Genomic DNA, 20,812 nt, shown 5'->3' on the forward strand with positions numbered 1-20,812 from the left:
TAATAACAAAGACAAAAAATCAACCAAATCACACCATTTAATTAGATTTCTTGTGTTCTAAATATTTTTCCCCTTCTTAAGCCCAGCTAGTACAAGTTTAATCTGGAAGAACAGAAAATAATGTCTTTGTGCAAAATTAATGAAAAATAGTACAAGGACTGGAAAAAGCATCCATGAAACTGAAATCACAATTTCCACAGAAGGCATGCTGAAGACCAGAATTTAAGTGTGTTTCTGCTGGTAAGCATAATCTGTGCCTAATTCAAGCCCTGGACTATATGGCTTAAGCCATAAATACATACACAATTCCAGAGAAGTTCTCAAATGATGTATCAACAACTGATAGATTATAGCAGCACTGTACACTTTAATCATCTGAGCCTTCTCAGATTCTCTACTCCTTTTTTTTTTTAATTTAGTTAAAACCAGCACTAAACAGCAGAAAAGAAAAAGAACATCTGCAAAATCACATTACAGTAACAGTGTTTGATTCCCAAAGCCCAAAGTTCAGTAGGCAGGTTCACTCAATCCACTGCTACTCCTCATCTGCCCAGAGGTGCAGAAGCATAAGGCAGAAAAAACTCACACTCTCTGGCCTTGCTTTACTCTTGGAAACACCACAGCAAGGGGGGTCAAGCTTCTGTCTCTACTGACTGCCCTCTCCTACCTCCAGTCTAATTCTTGAAGGCTGAGGATCAAGAATCCCCCAGGGTTAATTTATCATCATAGCAACCATGTGAAACAAGTCACTTCCAAAAACCTGTACTGAAAAATGTATAAAGCATCACATTTAATGCAACGTGGTGATGTAAACAAAATGTACAGTCGTGGCATTTAAATAAAGGGCAAGAGAGAACCTCTGGAATCACCATTACAAAATGTTATCAAATTCTAAGCCACATGAAGAGATGTCAAGATAAGTAACTCAGTCATTTCTCTCTCTCTCAGACAAAACTCAAGCCAACAGGTGTCTTGTAAGGACAGAACTACCAAATTAAAAACACGGCACTTTCACAGAACACCATATGCCCTTCAACAAGAATTCATGAGAAAAACATGAAAATCAAGACCTTTGTGTAACCAAATAAAAACCAGAAATACGCTTCCCATCTTTCTATTTTCCATAATAGAGGGGAGAGTTACACCCTAACACACTTGCAACTTCATTTCCAAAGTTGCATAACCTTTCATGACAGCACAGGAACACCACACTTGATTTATTGAACAATTACCTGGTTTACATCTATAGTCTCAACAGGAAGACCAGAGTTCAAAAATTCTGCCTGCCACAAAGACAACTTTCGTTACTGTTTAAAGTAAGTGAACTTTAAGTGGGGAAGCTCAGTTTCCTTATGTATAATGACAAATAACAGATGCCATACTTGCACATCATTCAGAATTAGCTAAAAATGCATACAGCATTTCAAAAAGTAAAAGTGCCAAACAGAATTCAACAACTATTATATTATTAACCAGGCACATTTTAAACACACATGCCAACATTTGAGCTCCTCAGACCACTGACAATCTCACCAAGAACTTACTACTGCATCTGCTGTCAGTGCTGTTTATTGCAATAGCAAAAAGCCTTCATACTGTGAAATGAAGACAATTCTGTAGCTGATTTACAGTCAAGAAAGCTCTTTTCCCAGTAGGCTATTTCCATTAAGTTAATCTAACACACCACAAATTATTTATTGGTTTGAAAGCAGTTTCAATTGCTTTAACGCTTTTATCATCCAGAGCAAACACACCAATTTAAATCAAGTATGTGTCAACTTATTGGCATCCTTGCAAAAATCACCCCTGGATTTAACATCAATACAAAATGACACCTTACATCTGTCTGTGCTGGCAGCCAAAGTGTGAGTCAAGCAAGAATAAAGGAAAGAAGAGCTAAATTAAAAATCTTGTTTATTACATAGACCCTCAACATCCTTACCAGCCCATCACCCATTCCTTACATGCTTTGGAGCTTTTCAGTCGAATTGGGAGGCTTAACAGATAGTTTCAATCTTTAGTAAACAGAAACCACAAAGATGAGACACTGCTAAGTTCCACATTCCAATTTTTCTGAGAGAGAAGAAACCAGAAGAATTGTTGGCCCATAAGCTCCAAACAAACAACTGTACTGAACAATACTTTGTGGGACATAGTTCCCATTTTATTTCCTGTTCTCACCACAACTGTTTCACCACACAAAATCTCAAGAATTGCTAAAAATATCCTTTGACTCTATCATGAGCTTTTCCATAGCCTAACTTAACAGCAGGACTCTCCTGAACTACTTTTTCCAGTTTAAAGTCCCAGATGTGAGCTATCAGGAGATGGCACATCTTTGCCTCCTTCAGAAAGACTTCAGTGTCCAAACAGCACATGGGTTTGCCTAGCCAGCATCCCTAGCCATCATCTTAATTCTTTGCTCCTGTCCTAGGTGAGCTTGCAGTGTTGTTAGACATGTCCTGTCAGAAAGAATACCAAAAAAAAAAGAACAATCCACATGCCTCAAAATCTAAGGAAAATGCTGTTTCCACTGTGCACAGTAGAGCTGCATTGTTGCTGGCCTATGCCACAAACTTGAGGGGATAACTGTTCTACTGTCACTCCACCCCTGAAGTTCAGGTTGGTACTTATTTGAGTTCTCCACAGAGGTGAGGTCTTGAGCAGAAAATAACATCCATTTCCTTCAAGGGTTCTCAGCGCTGTGGGGTTTTTTCCAGCGACATCAACTCTCAAGAGAAGTTCTCAACTTACAAAAGCCAAACATTTTGACTGTCTAATAACCCTTGGGTTACACACATAAGGAAAAAAATGAGAGGATTTCTTGGAAAGATTGTATTGTAGGTAGCTTTATTTCTCTTCACTCTAAGAAGGAATTTAAACCAAATTATTGTCCTTGATCTCAAGATGGCAGGCTGCTTTCATACAATGCAGTAAGCTCACAAGAAATACTGATCTAACATGAAACTAAACCTTGTTATTATAGCTGTTTCTAAGCACCACCAACTGAAATTCACCAAGTGCAATTTATTTCTGTTTTGACAAAAAAAAAGAGAGAAATGCTTTGAAATGTACAGGGCTGGTTAATTTTTAACTAGAAGCAGAGTTATAGTAGACAGTCTTATATAGTAAGTCAGGTGTGTCTATATTCCAGGAGAGGTTTTGTAACCTTTATTTCTTGTTACGCTGCCAAATCTTAGCCGAACACTAAAGGATAACAAGTTCCCAGAAACAATCTCTGTTTGCTAAAAAGTTACCTTGGCTTGCCTTATTCCAGAAACATGCAGGACTGAGAAAATTTACAGCTGGGAAAAAAACCCATAGCCTGTTTTACCAACAACTACATTATAAACAACTAAAATAAAAATTCTTAAGCTAAAACAGCAAGAGGCAAGGGTGGAACTTACACTGGGGTATTGATGAAATACATTCATGCTCTTCTAAGTACTGACTTTGTGTGTCGTGTTGATCTACATATTTCAGGGATCTATAGTATGAGTGATTTTAAAGCATCTCTGTGTGCTTTAAAATAAATCTAAATAATTTAAATTAAAATGAAATGGTAACAAATTAGTTCATATACCTAAAGACAGTTAAACCTATTTAACTTACCCTGGAGAAAAAAGACTCAGTGCTTTGAAAGCATGAACCTAAACTTCACAGTCAGCCTGAACTTTCATTATTTCCTCACTATTTCAAGAGGATTTATGACCATAATTTGTGACAGACCCTCACATCACGCTAGTAATAGTTATTAGGAAAATAGTAACTAGCCCCCTAAATCAATGACAGACTGACTGAAATGGCACTGAAATGCATTGGAGGACTCCTACACAGCACATTTCCCTGTCATAAAATTACTAAGTGATTTTTCCTGCTACCTTCTACATTTAACCACAGCAACAGGTTTCCCAAGCTGTAGGTTATCTCATGTAAACAGTACGGATTAAAAGTCATTTTAGTGTTGGTTGTGCTCAAATGTATTTTTTATTTTGTGCTGCACCCCTAGTTTCAAGTATCTGTAACCATCACACTTCCTTGAGTCACACTTCTCACCTTTCTGTAGCCTGTGTTTGTTGGCATCAGGCAAAGAGTTGTTACATTAAAGAAAACTAAGATACAATCTCACTATTTTGGGAAATTCACATGCACGACAAGACACAGTTAAGCAAGCACTTTTGAGTTTAAGTAAAAATAATTTTGGCTTGAGCTAGCTCTTAAGCAAGAATTATCTCAACTTACTTGAACATTTTAAGACCCCCACATGAAATACCCACTGTGCAATAGAAAGAATCCATAACTTATGGTATTTTCACAAAAATGAAAAAGCATTAAATACTTTGCATGAGCAAGAAATTCCTCCCTTCAAGGAAGGACCAAATGCAACAATCATTATGTCTTTTCACCGTGAAATGAGTCAAGTACAAGCCATATCTGAAACAGGTTTACCATTATTTCAAGCCACATAAATAAAACCACTTGTGACACCACCACATACAAAGCAAGAACTTAAGAGCTGTACAGCAAAATTATTTCACAGCCAAAGTATTCAAGATCTATTACAACATGCCAAACTTCAGTGAAGCTGTAGCGCGGCAGAAGCTCCCAGCAGATCCCCAATCATGCAGAGATGCATTTACATATTTCTAAGATAAGCACATCAAATTACTTTTAATAGCTAAAAGTCAGGCATCTCCTTACAGAGTAGGGATTCTCAGAAAGGGAATTAAATCTATGGACAGCCTTTCATAGTACAACCATGCTCCTTCTAAAAGGACAGACAAACTCTCCTTAAAAGTACTGTCCAGATCAACACAACCAAACCTTCCTAATAAGTAGGCAGAACAAAGGCAATGCCATTAAGATCTGTAACTAAGACTCCTTAACTAATTATTAAAAACTGTACATTTGTAGCCCAGTTCTTCCATGCATGTTAAGGAAGGTGACTGCTCATATCAAACATACACTATATTAAATTAATCAGTCTCTCAAACGAGGTGAAAGAAAACCAAACTCCAAGTTAGAACTTATTCCTTAGTTTTGTCACAAACTCTTGTTTTCCTAAGAATTCCAAATGCAAAGTTATCTCTTTTTTAAATAGGGATTATTCTATTGGAACCTGTTAAGTAAATGTAAGGAAATCCTTTAAGAAGCCTTCATATAAGAACCCTAGAAGTCAATTTCCACCCTCCACCCCCCCAAAAGCTACATTAGCTTCATTCAGTCAAACAGGAATGTGAACATCTGTACACAAACATAAGTGTACAGAAAGGAATAAATCACATTTCAGGTTTTTAGAAACATTTGCAAAAACTGTGGCAGCGTGTATGGAGAAGGTGGACCCTGCGATATGAAGGGTATCTTTTTGATATAATCCAGACAGAATAAGCAATACATAATACACACCCACGCAGAGCTCCAACTAAAAATATAGAATGATGATGCCAGCAGAATATGGTCTGTTCTCTTGCTCTAAATGACAGTTCTAATAATTACAGGAGGTTTGAAAAGGTGGGTGGCCTAATAAAAAGAGGCCCTGAGGTGATGTTCTGACAGCCTTGGCCACACTGCCGAGTTTTCTAAACTACCAGGAAATCGCAACAGCCAGGCTTCGGCTTGCTCAAGCACCGGGGTGATGTATCCAGGCAGACCACATGTAGCAGCAAAAACCCAGAAGTTTAGCACATGCAGCCCGAACTCCCCGTCTCGGGCGAGACAAAGTCGGGAGCGAAGCCGCACGCAGGAGGCACGGACACCGACCCGCTCCCCACGGATGCTGCAGACACTGCACCGCCCCCGTCTATTTGTGATTTAGAAGGATTAGCACACTCGCTTAGAAACGGGACGGCCAAGGGAAAGCGGAGGGCAGGCTCCGTGCCCGGGACGGGGCACCCGGACTGCAGCTCCGGCATCGCCCGCAGGGCCGGGCCGGGCCGGACCCCCGCCCGCAGCCCCACAGCGGAGCCGGGGCGAGGGGGGAACACAGGGCACGCACAGCAAACTCGCCTTCCCCCCACCCCCTTCCCGGCCCGGCCAAGAGTTTGAGCGACACCCGACACCGACCCCTCCAAACTCCACAGAAATCCCTGCCCGGGATCGCGGAAGGACGGGAGTGGGGGGTGGGCGACTTTTGTCTCTCTTTTTGCAACTGTGCGCGTTTACCTGAGCCACCCCTGAGGGAAAACCGCCTAGCCCCCAAGCGGGATATGTCCCGAGGGAACAGAGAGGAGAGGCCTCCTTTTCCTGCGCACCCTTTCTGCAGGAAAGCGGGGCGAGGAGCAATAGTTTTGAGGGGGAACTGGCGCAGGCAGCCTCCCGTGCTCCTCCCGGCCCGTCTCGTCCATGTGCGCGTCCTGCGCCTCCGCGGGAGCCTGGCCCCGCTCCCGCCCCTCCCCGCCGCACTCCCGGAGCAGCGCGGGGGAAAGTTTGCCCAAGTCCGACAACAAAAGGGACAGCGGCGCTCGCCTCCCCGCCCGCCCGGGCCCCGCGGCGCCCCGAGGAGCTTACCCCCGGCCGAGCCCGGCTCGCAGCGCAGCACCGAGGCGGCGAGGAGCCGCAGCAGCAGCAGCAGCGGGAGCGGCGCGGCCGCCGCCGCCTCCATGTTGTGCCGCCGCAGCAGCTGCCGGAGCGCACGGAGCGTCTCAGGCAGGCTCCATGCTCGGGGCGCTGCGCTCGGCGAGGAGGGAGGCGGGGAAGGGGGGAGGCGCTGGAGCCGACCCTCCTCCTCCTCCTCCTCAGGCCGCCGCCAGGGAGGGGGCTGGGACGGAGGATCCCGGCTCGCACCGCATCCCGGGAGCGGGCGGGGGCGCACCGTCCCGCCGCGGCGCGTCCCACGCGTGGGAACACCTGGCCGCGCGGGGAGGAGGTGCGGCTCCGGGGCTTGCTGCTTTATCTTGTTAACTCCTTCCTGCTGCAGCTATTACTCCAGAGCCAGCCGGGAAGGCTGCAGAAGATGGCTCGCTGCGTGTGCAAAAAGCAACCTTTCGCTGGTGGATTTGGAAGTTAACAGCGGGGACGCCCGCCCCCTTTTCTGTCTCCAGGAAAAAGAGTGGTTGTTTTTTTCCCGAGTGGAGGTTCGTCCTTTCCTTTTCTCCTCCCACCAAAACAAACATTCTATTAAGTCACCGTTCCACAAAACACTCGTTTTCAAAGAAAAATGCATTCAACAGTCTTCTGTCGCCGTTCCCCCCCTCTCCCTGTTAAGCATGCCACCTGCTCCTATAAACACATTACCACCAGGAAAGAGGCAGAAACTGCGCTGTGACATGGGGCTTGGTTTGTGCCGGGGCCAGGTGCAGAGGGCTGAGAAGGACCCGGCTCACACTGAGACATCCCGCACCTTTCACAGGCCAAATACTGCCCCCGTCTCTCTCCCAGGGAGAAAACCAAACGGCGTAAGTTCAGAATTTTCAGTTAAGTGTCCATTTTTGGGCATCAGTGTCCTTGTGCTGACACTGATTTGACAATAAGGAAAAGGATTGCTGGATGGCCTTGTATAGAGGTGGAAATCACAAGGGTCCGCCCAGCACCCCCTTTAAACGGTTTTTGCAAGTCTCAGAGCAGAAGCCATAAATCACAAGCAAACATTTAGCAAATGGATGTCACATTTTAATAGTTTCATTACATTTTAGAGATTAGGGACTTCCAGCTCGACCCGTTGCCACATACTAATTTATCTGACTTGCTGAAAGTGCTAGAGCAGCAGCTGAGATTTCTTCTTGGTGCCCTATGGACCCCTGCCCACCTCAAATACCAGGATCAAATATTCAATAATTATTTAAGTCCTCTTGGTTACTCCCTTGCAAGGGAAAAGCCCGAGTGTTTTGATTTGGTTTGTTTTTAAAGCCAACAATACTCAACTTAGCTCAGAAAGCACTTTTAAAATTCAAGGAGTTATAAAAGGCATATAGTGCTGACATTAAAAATCACCTATAAAGGGGGAAGAAAATGTCTTCTTCTCTCTCTTGCTTCTGGTTTAACATATAGAGAACATGTATTTTAAAGAGGGCTCATTTTAGGTGGCATTTAAAACCTAGAAAAATCTCAACTTCCTTGAAGGCAGGAAAAGCAGAAGTTGGTCTTTGGTGGTAGATCTCTAATAAACTGGAACCCAAATCTAGGCTGCTGTAAATCATTAATGGAAAAACTTTGTGAGAACACCAACTGAATGAGGGTTTTGTTTTGCATCTGCTTAAAGAAATTGCCCAAGACCAGACAAGTAACTGGAAGAAAGATCTCTTTGTTGAAGACAGTGATTGGACTTTACTTTCGATGGGTCTAACCTCCTGCATTGTGGAAATTACCCAGCAGTCCTGGCATCACAGTAAGTGGGGTTAATTGAAGTTAAAGGCAGAGGAAGGGCACATGAAGCAGGCAGTGGGGAACAGTGGGGTTCCCATCCCAAACCCTAATCAGCTTGGGGGCCATATACAAAACTGGTTTGTGTGCCTGGAGGGAGATCCAGGCTGTCCTGTGATGGCCTCAACAGCACCAGAGCAATAGGGTTCCCTGCCCTTCCTGCCCCTGGCCCTAACAAGAGCAGGGATCAGCTATCCATAGCTATCCAGATGACCTATCCATTGTTCCAATGCCACTGCCAAGCCATGTGGAGAGGTGAGTCTGCCCACAGGCTCCTGGTGGGCAGCAGCAAGTTCTCTTTCAGCCTGCAGCTGCTTCCAGCACTTGGTAACTTGGGTCCTGAGGTCCCATACTAGGATGCAATATCCTGCTGCTATCCCTGCTCCATCCAAGAGTTGATTACCCCTCTATCTGACTCTGTCAAACTGCATGGCCAAGTTAGGAATGACAGCAGTTTATACCAAAAGGGAGAGATAGCAGCATGTGAGCAGATTGGGCAATAGACTGACTCACTGTCTAAAACAAAATGAGAAGAGAGATCAGGCCATGGAGGCAGGCAACTAGGGAAGAGAATCTTACTAGAACACATCTTTAGGCCTTTGACCACAACACCTCTGCTAAAAAAACATTTAAAACATTCATTTAAAGTGATGGCAAATGCAGTAGCAGCCAGGAACACAGTCTTTCTCCAACCCAGAAGATGTCATGTTAAATTTAGATAATATATTCTAAGAGGAATTTGGAGGAAGTTAAAGTTGTGCAAATCTGAAGTCATGAGCTGAGCAAGCTGCCTTCCGTCTATTTTCCAGCCCTGCAAAAATTCTTTTAGCAAAACTAGGGGAGCCAAAGCTGTGACATTCCCAAAATGTCTAATGTACATATTTTTGCAAGAAATTAAAAACCAGTGTGAAGATAAACAAACAAACGTATCAGGATAGCACAAGCATAATTCTATCCTTTATTTTAATTGAAGAAAGAGGGATCTCTTTTCATACTGCTGCATCTCACAGTGTCAAAGAATGCAAAAACAAAAAAGCCAATGCCCCATTTCATCTAATATTTCTTGTGTGATTCAGGGCATGTCACAGTCCAACATTTCTTTGGTTTCTCTTCCTACAATAAAAGGAGCAGAGGGAATAGTTTTCCTAACTTTCATAATTTCTGTGTACAGTTTGACAGCAACTGCAGCAAGTTTGGAGCCCAATTGTAGGAAGCAGGAAAGGGAGGAAATCCAGACTGGAAGCCCAGCCCTCCCTTGCCAAGGTGTAAAAGCAGGTCAGTTCCTGCATTATTCCATCACCATTCCTGGTGGGGAAAGGAAGGACACACAGAGATAAAGGAGGGAAAACAAAGAGCTGTGTCTAAGCCCCAGAATAATGTAGCCATCCCACCACAGCTGGGAAACTTGGTTTGACTGAAATGCTCCAGATGTTTCTGCATGTTTACTCCTCCTGGATTTCTTCTTCCTACCCCAGTTTACAGTATCCTCCTCTCTCAGCTGCCAGAGCTGTCTGGGCTCCTGTGGAGCTAACATTTAATGACAACTGCAGAAGGCACTAAAGTGAATCTACTGTTTTACAACTGACACCCAGGTTTATTTCCTGGTGAATATCAGTACCAAGACACACATCTTTATTCCTCTGAGGCAGTGCAGTTCAGTCAAGTTTAACTCAGATAGACTGAGGCTGCTTTTTCATGCTTTGCAAGTAAAAGGTAAAGTGATGAGTAAAAAACAAAGGCATCATCAAAATATTTTTCTTCTTTATTTCCTAGGCCATATGACAAAATAATTTTCCTCTACCCACGTCTCAAATACACTTCTTCACCCTTTCACTCCCAGCTTCCAGTTAGAAATTGTGTGTAGGGACCTCTATTCTATATCACCCTGTGTCAGAAGAGAAAAGGTTTACAGGTAATCTAGAACAAGTCAGAAATTATAGCAGAAAGTATTATCTGGATACAGGTTCCCTCATCTTCTCCAAAAAATAGACACACTGAGAAAAACATATCTATGCATTCAGCTGTAGTTAAGATTACCCCTCCTGAGCAGAAATCTGAAGTAGTCTTGGTAAGGGCTGGGTTTGGTTCTGAACCTAAATGGGGCATTTAGGCATTGGAAAGGGTGGCTTTTTAGGTGGCAAGTAATATTTTACACTTAAACCTAAATCACTGCACTGCCACTCATTAGGTTGACTGAAAGGGATGGAAAGTGTCACCATCACCACTTTCTTATCCATAAAGAAAATGACAGTATCATTTTTTGTATCATGCAGTTTCCCTGACACTGTGTAAGGACAATAGCCTATTTTTTTCAAATTAATTATTCCCTGAAATATTTCAGCAACCCAACTTTGTGTGAGTTTTCTTTCCCTTCCCCAGATCAACTCTGACCTGAACTAACAGTTAAACCACCACAGTGTGCCATGCAGACAGATTAAAATCAATGCTCTTTCAGCCTGTGGGTTGTAGGGCCCTTTTAAGGCACTCCTAAAAGAAACTATGAAAAGGAAGTCAAACTTTATAGCATTCAAAATGTCTATACAGAACTTTTTTATGCTTGTTGGGAAATCTTTAGGATTGAAAAAGCTTGAAACTCTTAGGATTCCCAGTGAAAGATTAAAGTTAAATATTGAAGAAAACTACACTTTTCAGGCAGCCATGTGAAAGAGCACAGGTGCATTATAGCTATAACTGGAGAGCATTAGGCACATGATTATCTTACCTTATAGTAAGCTGGAAAACTTTCCTGCACAGAGAGGGCTCCAGTGCCACACCTGAATTGCAACCCCAGTGTTTCCAGTGTGGTGATCACAGAGAGTTTGGTTATGGAGTCACAAACAAGACTGGGAGATAAACAAAAAAAAGGGTTTTTTTCAAATAGTTGTGGCATTTTTTTAAGGGAAGACAGTGCTGCAGGTAAACTTCGGTGGGACCACAGAAAGAATAAGACAGAGAATGGCCATCTCTTAGCGTTTGCCACTGCTTGAGATTTTCTGCAGTACCCAGGGCCCATCTGCTAGCAGTTTCTGCTCCAAGAGGGATAAATGGGACACACATGGCAGTAACTCAAACACAGGGAAATCAGGAGACACTGCAAGCCAAGGGAGCAGAGTGCTTCAGGACAGAGGCTTCCTGGCAGATGTGAGTTTAAGGAGAGAGATGGCTCACATAGGTTTGCAAGAGGAAAACTAATATTTAAAAAAAAGTCTGTCAGGGGTTCCACTGCTATCTAACTTAAAAAACATTTAAGTGAGGCAGTGAGTGTAAAGAGCCTGTTCCCAAAACCTCCTGCTGGCTGGCAATGTCAGGAACAGAGGGGCTGACACTGCCTGGGAAACATGTCACCATAAAAAGTTCTGAAAACATAAAAATAGTTCAGTGGGTTTTTTTGGTGGTGATTCTTGGACTCTGAATGCTTTTCTGGTTACAACTACACTCCCTGCTACAGCTACCAGAACAGCAGTCACTGCATTTCCCTGCACTGTATGAGCTAAAGTTTTTCTTTAAAACCTCTATGACAGCAACATTTGCAAGGCTGCTTGCAAAATTAACTATTAGTCATCAAAGTTCTGTATCAGAAAGAGGAAATATTGTGAAGGGACATGGAAATTGATTGCAGGGGAGAGAGAAAAACCCTAAATTAATCATAGAATTTTTTGGACTGGAAGGAATCTTTTTAAAATTATCTAGTCCAATACCCCTGCAATAATCAGGGATATCTCCAACTAAACCAGGCTGCTCAGAGCCCTGTCCAACCAACCCTGAATGTTCCAGGGATTGGGTATCTAACCACCTCTCTGGGGAACCTGTCCCAGTGTTTTATTACTCTCAATATAAAACATTTCTTTCTTATATTGTGGTGGTTTAACCCCAGCCTGAAACTAGTATCATGCAGCTGCTCCCCACCCTGTGGGGAGGAGAATCAGAACACAAACAAAACTCATAGACTGAGATAAGAACAGTTTAATAAGTGAATTAAAAAAAAACCATAATAATAACAATTATAATAACAATAACAACACTAATAATAGCAATGAAAAGGAGAGGAGTAAACCCCAAGAAACACAGGTGAAGCACAATTCTACTGCCCATCACCTGCTGACCAATGCCCAGCCTGTCCTCCAGCAGTGATTGGTGGCTCCAGGCCAACTTCTCCCAGTTTCTATACAGAACCTGACATTTTAAGATATGAATCATCCCTTTGGCCAGTTTGGATCAGCTGTCCTGGCCATGCTCCCTCCTCTCTTGTCCACTTCCTCGCTGGCAGAGCATGGGAAACCAGCAAGTCCTTGAGTTAGAGTCACACTATTTAGCATTAACTAAAATATCAGTGGTATCACACTGTTCTCATAATAAATCCAAAACAGAGCCCTGTACCAGCTACCAGGAAGAAAATGAATTCTATGCCAGCTGAAATTGGGATGCTTATAACTAGCCAGAATCTACCCTCTGTTAGTTTAAAACCTTTACCCCTTGTCCTATTGCAACAGGCCCTGCTAAACAGTCTGTCCCCATCTCTCTTTGAAGACCCCTTTAAAAACAAAGAAAGACTATAATAAGGTCTCCCCAGTCTTTTCTTCTCCAGGTTGAACAGCTCAAATTCTCTCAGTCTTTCCTCATAGCAGAGGTGCTTCAGCCCTTTAATAATTTTTGCAGCCCTCCCCTGGAGTGATTCCAGCAGGTCCAACAGCCCCTCCCGTGCCTGGGAGCCCAGAGCTGGATGCAGTACCCGAGGTGGAGTCTTACCACAGCACAGGAAAAAGGGTAGCATGAGGAGCTTTCTCCAAATGCAGTGGGCATCAGACAAAACCACCTTGAGAATACAAGAACAGATGCTGAATGGGTCATGGAAAATGTATGTGATTTAGGGTAGCATATTTGCATGCCCCTGCACTGCTCCAAACATGTCTGCAGTTCACAAGTGTCTGGGTACTGAGGAGGGCAACAAGAGGGTTTTTTTGAAGGAAGAATAAACACAATTTGTATTCATAGATCTGCCAGGTTCTGCCTCACTGGTGTACCCCAACCAGCTGCAGTTAATCCACACATGTAAAATAGCAGTGCATAACAGGAACACATGACTGTCATACCCATTCATACCTTCAGTGACAAAGCTCACTTCCACCATTAAAATCATCCACCAAGTAGGACTGAAAGATGTAGAAAGAGCATCAGAACAACCTGGTGGTGATGTGCTCCCTGAACTAGATTATTGACAAGGTCACAGACTGAGGTAGGGTTTTTGACATTTTCAGCATTGGAAATTTCTTTTACTTTTTGAAACACAAAAAAATCTTGTAAAGTAGGGGTAAAGCCATGCTAGTTATCATCTGACTAATTTTTGTGGGTGGTTAAGATGCCAGGCAAGACTTGCTCTGTCCCAGCAAGATAGAAATCTTTCCACTGTATGCAGTGGGAAAGGCCCTTATGATATGGCTCAGTGCCATGACTATTTAGATATTAAAATGGTGGGTGTCGAAACCAGCCTTGAATGCAGTTACATCAGTTCTACCAGCCATCTGCTCCTGACAGCACTGAGAGCACTTCTTCCTGGGATTACACTGCATGCTCCTGCTGGCTGCCAAACCAGGCAAAAGTAGAAGTTAAGGGAGAAAAAAAAAAAAAAAAAGAGAAAAGTTACCTGTGGGGGAAAGTTGCAGGCTAGTGTAACCTAGAGGGGAAAAAATCCCTGATAAAGTTTCCTACAAGATTTATGTGTTCCTAGATGTCAATACACATGAAAATTCATTGCATTTAACATTCTCTTGAACAGTACCTGGTCTGCACTTTGTAACAAATGAAGGTATACAGAATCATGGGATGATGTGGGTTGGAAGGGACCTTAAAGAACAGTTACTACCACTCCCACTGCTATGGGCAAGAACACCTTCCAGCAGACCAGGTTGCTCAGAGCCCTGTCCAGCCTGGCCTTGAACACTGACAGGGACGGGGCATCCACAGCTCCTCTGGACAACCTGTGCCAGTGCCTCACCACCCTCATAGGATATTTTTTTCCTAGTATCTAAACTAAACCTACTCTCTTTTAGTTTGGAGCCATTGTCCTGTTGCTATGTGCTATCATAAAAATCCCTCTCCATCTTTCCTGTAGGCTCCCCTCAGGTACTGGAACGCCAGAATTAGGTCAGTTCAGAGCCTTCTCTTGTCCAGGTTGAAAAACCCCAATTCTCTCAGCCTTTCCTCACAGGACAGGGGTTCCATCCCTGGAGTCGCTCCCACTGGCTGCTGTCCCGTCCGTCCTGGGGAGCCCAGAGCTGGACACGGCTGCAGCTGGGCTCTCACCACAGCAGAGCAGAGCAAAGAGGCACAATCCCCTCCCTCCCTCGCTGCTTAGGATGCAGCCCAGGGCACGTTCGGCTGTCCGGGCTGCGAGTGCCCGGTGCCCGTCCTGCGATGGCCGTGTGGCGCTCCGGTGGCCGGAGCAGTGCCCGAGGGAGCCGGGCCCGGCCGTGCCGCGGTGTGAGGGGCCGGCGGACCGGCCCCAGCCCAGCGCCTGCAGATGGCGGCCTCGGCACCGCGCGGAGCCTGCACAGCCCGGCCACAGCCAGGCCTGTGCCGCTTTGCTTGGGGGAACACAGGGGCTTTTCATCATTAATTTGCTTTTCTCAGTTTTTTGGTTTTTTAGTGGTTGTTTTTGGTTTTTTTTTTTTTTAATAACTAGTTTCCCCTCTCTCATCCCAGTTCGAGGGAACTGCAGTCAGTGACAAGGAATTCACTGCAACGGGCAGCATCCAGCTGTAATAAGGATTGCTGCTACTCCTGGAAGAGTCATAATTCTAGTGATGAAAACCTGAGCTCCTGTTGGTCTGTCAATAACAGTTAAAGAATGTTCATTTTCTTTTACTGACAGTGCAGGATTAATTATAAAATTAACAAACTTTTGTTCATACAGAACTACAAAACCTGTTCTCACTTCAGAGTCTGAGTTTCAAATGCTCATGTGCCAGCTGTGGCTGGTGGCTGTTCAATTTCTGCTGTAAACGGAACAAGTTGAACTGTATGCACAGTGATAAGCAAACACAACAACACTATTTCTGTGAGCTTCTGTACCCTCTAAGCATCAATTATTACCAACTGGTTTTGGTGCTGGATTTTCTCCATCTATTAAGTTATTCACATAGTTTGCACCTTACAAACCTCTAGCATCCAGAAGAGAAACTTAAAGACATGATCAGAACTATCATCCTGCTGGGGGACTTCAACAAATGGCATCTGCTGGAAAAGTAGCAGAGCAAGCTGTGGGCGATCCAGGAAGGTCTTGGAATGCACTCAGAGTAAATTCTTAAGCCAGACAAGCCAGGTACTAGACATCCCTGCCAAAGGAGATGTCATACCAGACCTGTTATTCACCAGCACAAGGGATCTAATCGGTGACATCAAGACTGGAGTCAGCCTGGGCTGCAGTGATCCTCCATTGGTGGAGCTCATAGTCCTCAGAAATATGGGTCAGGCAGAGTAAAGTCAGGCCACTGAATTTTAGGAAAGCAAAATTCCCAAGTTTTGCTTTCTAAGTTCAATAAGACCCCCTGGAAAGTGCCCTTGAGGACAAAGGAGCAGAGCAGTACTGACAGGCCTTTAAGAACCCTTTCCACAGAGCACAAGAATTCTCGCTCCCCACACATGAGAAATCAGAAAGGTCTTGACTCATGGATGATTCAAGACCTGGTAGTCAAAGTAAAAGGGCAAGGAGGAAATGCACAGTCAGTGCAAACAGGGAGAGGTATCCTGGGAAGAATAGAGGGATATTGCTTGTGTGGAGATGGGGTCAGCAAAGCCAAGGTGTGGCTGGAGCTGAACTTGGCAAGGGACCCAAAGAATACTAAGAAGGGCTTCCACAGGTATATCTGCCATAAAAGAGTCAAAAAAAATGTACTATGTCTGATGAACATGACTGGCAAACTGAGAACAACACACAAGATGCTCCATTTTTTGCCTCATCACTCTTCCCATATCTCTTGAGTGGGGCAAGGCAGGGACTGAGGGAGCAAAGTTCCTCGCACTGTGAGAGAGGATCAGGTTTGAGACCACCTGAAGAACCAGCTGAAACATGCCTAAGTCTATGGGACCTGACAAGATGCATCCCAAAGTCCCAAGGGGATTTGGTGGATATGGTTGTCAAGCCACTCCCCATGGTATTTGAAAAGTCATGGCAGTCAGAGGAGGTCCCAGGTAAAAAAGGGAAACATTGCACCCATCTTAGAAAAGGGTAGAAAGGGAGATCCTTCTGAACTGTCAGTCTCACCTCTGTGCCTGGGAAGATCATGGAATAAACAGATCCTTTTAGGGCTCAAAACAACCTGATGTCGATGAAGATGCCGCTTCTCAATGTAGGAGCATTGGACTTTATGATCTTTAAAAAGTCCCTTTCAACCCAAGTAATTCTATGATCAGATACTGGGAACATTCTGGACCTTATGGTTTTTCTCCACCCATCTTCATCTGATAGTAAAAGTACATGTCAAAAATACATATTTGCCTAACACATTAGGTAGGATTTTTGACAAAATAATACAGCAGGCACACACAGGAACACGGAGCTGAAATACCATTCAGGAGATCAGAACTTACGCACAAGAATTTATGTAAGGCTCATAGTTGTACTAATGAAGTATCAGCATGGCCTCAATCCAATTAAAATAAAGAACACATGATGTTCTGCTTAGGAAACAGAAGGATTAAAGTTTCATTACTTGTTGGACTTCTATGAGATGAAAACAATTGTTTCAGCCAATGCTGCAGAACACTCTGCTGGCAAGGAGGATGTGACTGAGTCAATGTCTTCATCCTTTTCACTCAAAATGAGGTCTTAAAAAGAAACTTCTATCAGCTCTGTCTTCAGTTTACTGACTTCACTTCAGAAACAGGCTAGCCTTGAAGTTAACTTTGCTATACTGATTTTCACAACCCTCCACCACACACACATCCACCATTTGTGAGTTTTCTTTGCTGCTCTCTTCCCTGAGGGATTTTGTAAAACGAGCATTTTAACTCCTCAGTGTGGCTGGCAAATTGGAATAAGATCTGACAGAGAGGGCAGAGAAGGTTGGGGTGAATTCAGGCCATAAGAAAACAATTTAGAAACCAAATTATGAAACTTTAGCCAAACTGAAACATGACAGTGGTTACCTGTTGTAATCAGGGGAAGCAAGGAATGAGCTGACACAAGAGCACAGGCTGCTCCACAGGTTGTTCAGCCATATGCAAGAAGAAATACTGTAGATGCAAAATCTCTGAAATCACTGAGAGGAGTATTTGATGCTGACAGTGGTGAAATGCAGTGAAAGAGAAAAGCAAGGAAGGAAATTGGTAGAGAAGGAGCAAACTATAAAGTCTCAGAGTCTTAGAACAAGAAAAAGTGGGAAGAGCAAAATAAGTTGTTGAATACAAAATCAAATGAAAATGCTTCAGCTCCTGTGAGGTAAAAAGTTCAAAGGAGCCTCCAGTCCTTAAACAAAGCACATCTAACTCACAAACTTCCATAATGCATAAATGGCATGGACGAAGAGACTAAATCTTATGGTTCTTCAGCAGTCTCCTCCACAGAGAGGAAGTATGTAGATTCTGGAAAAAGAGATAAAAATTACAAGCAGTGATGGTACAGATGTACAGAGATGAAAATCTGAGAGGCCATGGCAGAAAGTAACATACAACTAACAGAGAAAAAAAGCATGTTAAATCTTGCATTTGTAAAATATTAGTAAAAGGAAAACAAGCAATGAACAGATCTATTAAGAGGCATTGCAAGCTCCTATTAAACACTACTAAGCAAGGAAGTGTTTAATGATTTTTTTTTTGCTTCAATGCCTATTAAAAAAACACTAGAGGCAGTCAACAAAATTAATACCAGCAATATCAGTAATATTTAACCTCAGGTTAGAGTTCATAAAGAACAAAATAGATAAGCTATATAGCTTTTATTTGGATGAAATGAATCCAGAGGAATTTAGAAAAACCCTCAGAGCCATCAGATGTGGCACCTGACAGTTTGTGCAGGACCAGGATGCTTCCAGAAGAGTTGTAAAGACAATGACCATCTTAGAAAAGGGGAAAGGGAGGAGTCAGAATTATGGGTTGCTTTGTTAAACTTCAACTCAGAGAAAACAAAACTGACAAACCATGTGGGAGCATCTACCCAGTGTTTGGGAGGTAGTTAAAATACCACCCTCATCTGACATGAACAGATCCAATGAAGTGTGTTTCTTTCTATGACAAAGACCTTGTAGAAAGACCAGGCAAGCACAAAAAACCTGACTCTGCTGAGGGCTTTAACAGTGTTTCATGTGACCTTGGCAAAAATAAACTAGGAAAAATATGGTCTGGATGAAAATATTACAGAGTAACTAGGGTATTCATTGTGAAAACTGCATCAGTAGATGCAGTGTTCAGCAGTACTGGCAGCCTAAAGGAAGGAGGGCTGAGAGGAGGGGTGAGAACAGTATTAGCTGCTGTAGAGAGGAAAAGAATAACCTACCCTCCCTGCCCTTGGTGACCAGCTCAAGCACAGGCATCAAAACACAGTAAGATGGGGGCCTAGGGTTTAGATAAGGAATAATATTACATTCCAATCCTTTATATTTTCTCTCTGTTTGCTGTGTGGGACTTGGAAAGAAATCAACAGATGTCAACATTAGTTGCCATGAAATAGCCTAGTCAAGGCACAGTTTTTTGGCATTTTTAATTATGCTTGTGCATGAACCCTCTCCTCTCATGGGAAGGAGAAGCCACAGGTCTGAGAGGCTGGAGAGCTATATTCTGGTTTTATTCTCAGTTCAGCACCTGATCTGCTGAATAACTTTTATGTATGCTTTGGTTTGCCCACCCATAAAAGAGTGGGAATTAATCTTGCTGCAATCTCTGAAATGCACTCGATTCTACCAGTAAAGCCTACTGCACAACAGCTACACACAGGTTCCATCAGTTCCTCTCATGAAAATCAGCCTGTCTTTACCTTTTGTGCACTAAAGGAATTGCATGTTGCACTGCCAGCTCATAGGAATGGGCACAGTGGGCAATACTGCTTTGCTCTATACAGTCTGTGCCACAAGAAAAGCCATGCTTACGTCTGCTGCTATTGTGAGAAGACACCATAACTCAGGAAGTACCCAAAACCAAATGGCAATAAAGAGAAAAACACAACAGGAAATAAGATTCCTAGCAATTGGGCAATAACAAGCTGAAGTGGAAAATTTCAAATGGCTACTTGCAAAAAAAGACCTTGCACTTTTTATCTGCTAAGCCTAAAATAAAAAATTTTAAAAACCAACCTCAAGAAGGCATGCCAGGGAAAAAAGCATCTATGAAGGGGCATAATGTCTGAGAGCATTAGTAGGTGTAGGCTATAACAGATTATTAAGCAGCTTAGCGTTGAGAAAAGCCAAATGTTTGTTTCCAGACCTCTAAAAAGTGCAGGCTGAAATATAACCATGTGTCTACTTACTATATAATAGGAGGACTCCTGGGGTTTGAACTAAAAGGTATGTCTTAGTCTGTGAATAATTTGAAATGAAAAGAAGGCAAGTGATGTGTAAACCTGTGGCAGTTAACTTAAGCAGGAAGCTGTGAAAAGAACCCAGTGTAGTGCTGCTTGGTCAAAGGGGGGAAACAGAGAGGCAAGCGTGGGGAAATCTGCCTGTGCCTCCTCTCTGAAATGCCTGTACTTGGAACATGAAGGTTTTGTTCCCAAAGGACTAGAGAGGCAAAAATGAGAAGCCACATCCTGTGGCATTTCAGCTGGCTGGGAAGCAGAAGCCAGACCTACTCTTCTGTGCAAGACTGGGGAGCCAAAAGGAAGAGAGATCTAGAGAAGCAACATCCAGGCTCAATTAAACTGTGCTATATCACCACCTTCTCTTCTGCCACCGTGGCTGGCACATCCTCTGCACTGACTGCAAGAGCAAGGACACAAAGCCCATTGCTTACCTTGTGCCGCAGTCCAAAGTGAAACTGAATGTGAAAAGTAAAAGAAACAAGAAAACTTGTTTCCATTTCTTATCCTCATTTTTAGCCCTTGTAAGTAATTAATAATGGTGATTTGGGAGCTAAGGGGGGAAAAAAGAAAGATTGAAAGAAAAGGGATGAGGGAAAAGAGAAAGGAAAGAAAGAGGTCACCTGAGCAAACGTTTTTGTTATGGCAGAAGTGCAAAAAGCTAAAGGTCTTAGCACTCACATTTCTGAGAAGCCTGTGATGTTACAGAGGCTCATCAGCCTTTGCTAAAATATTTACTTTGGCTCCATGGCTCCCCTGACCCAGGCCCTTGGCACCATGATAGCACCACAAGGATCCAGCTCCAGACCCTGGTAGGAGAGGTGGTCAGCAGGCTGGTTTTCTGCACTGACCTGGCGTATCCATTGGCTACCCTGCTCCCCATTGTCACACCAGTGTGCCCACAGAGGGCAGAACAGCTTTTGGCTCTGACCTTATTTCCCTAGTGCTGTT

General features: G+C 43.5%; 1 protein-coding gene across 2 annotated transcripts in view; it reads right to left on the reverse strand.

Annotated features, from left to right (window-relative positions):
* LRP5 (LDL receptor related protein 5) overlaps positions 1-6,873 on the reverse strand; it is a 125,231-nt gene extending 118,358 nt beyond the window's left edge. The window contains exon 1 of one of the 2 annotated variants that reach the window (XM_064714694.1): positions 6,508-6,873. In XM_064714694.1, the coding sequence (XP_064570764.1) occupies positions 6,508-6,601 (94 nt within the window). In that variant the 5' untranslated portion in view covers positions 6,602-6,873. The remainder of the gene's footprint in view (positions 1-6,507) is intronic. The other variant, XM_064714695.1, reaches the window with a different exon arrangement.
* Between the last annotated feature and the right edge of the window lie 13,939 nt (positions 6,874-20,812).

This window comes from Zonotrichia leucophrys, chromosome 5, assembly GCF_028769735.1.
Source record: "Zonotrichia leucophrys gambelii isolate GWCS_2022_RI chromosome 5, RI_Zleu_2.0, whole genome shotgun sequence".
In the NCBI taxonomy this organism is placed as follows: Eukaryota; Metazoa; Chordata; class Aves; order Passeriformes; family Passerellidae; genus Zonotrichia; species Zonotrichia leucophrys.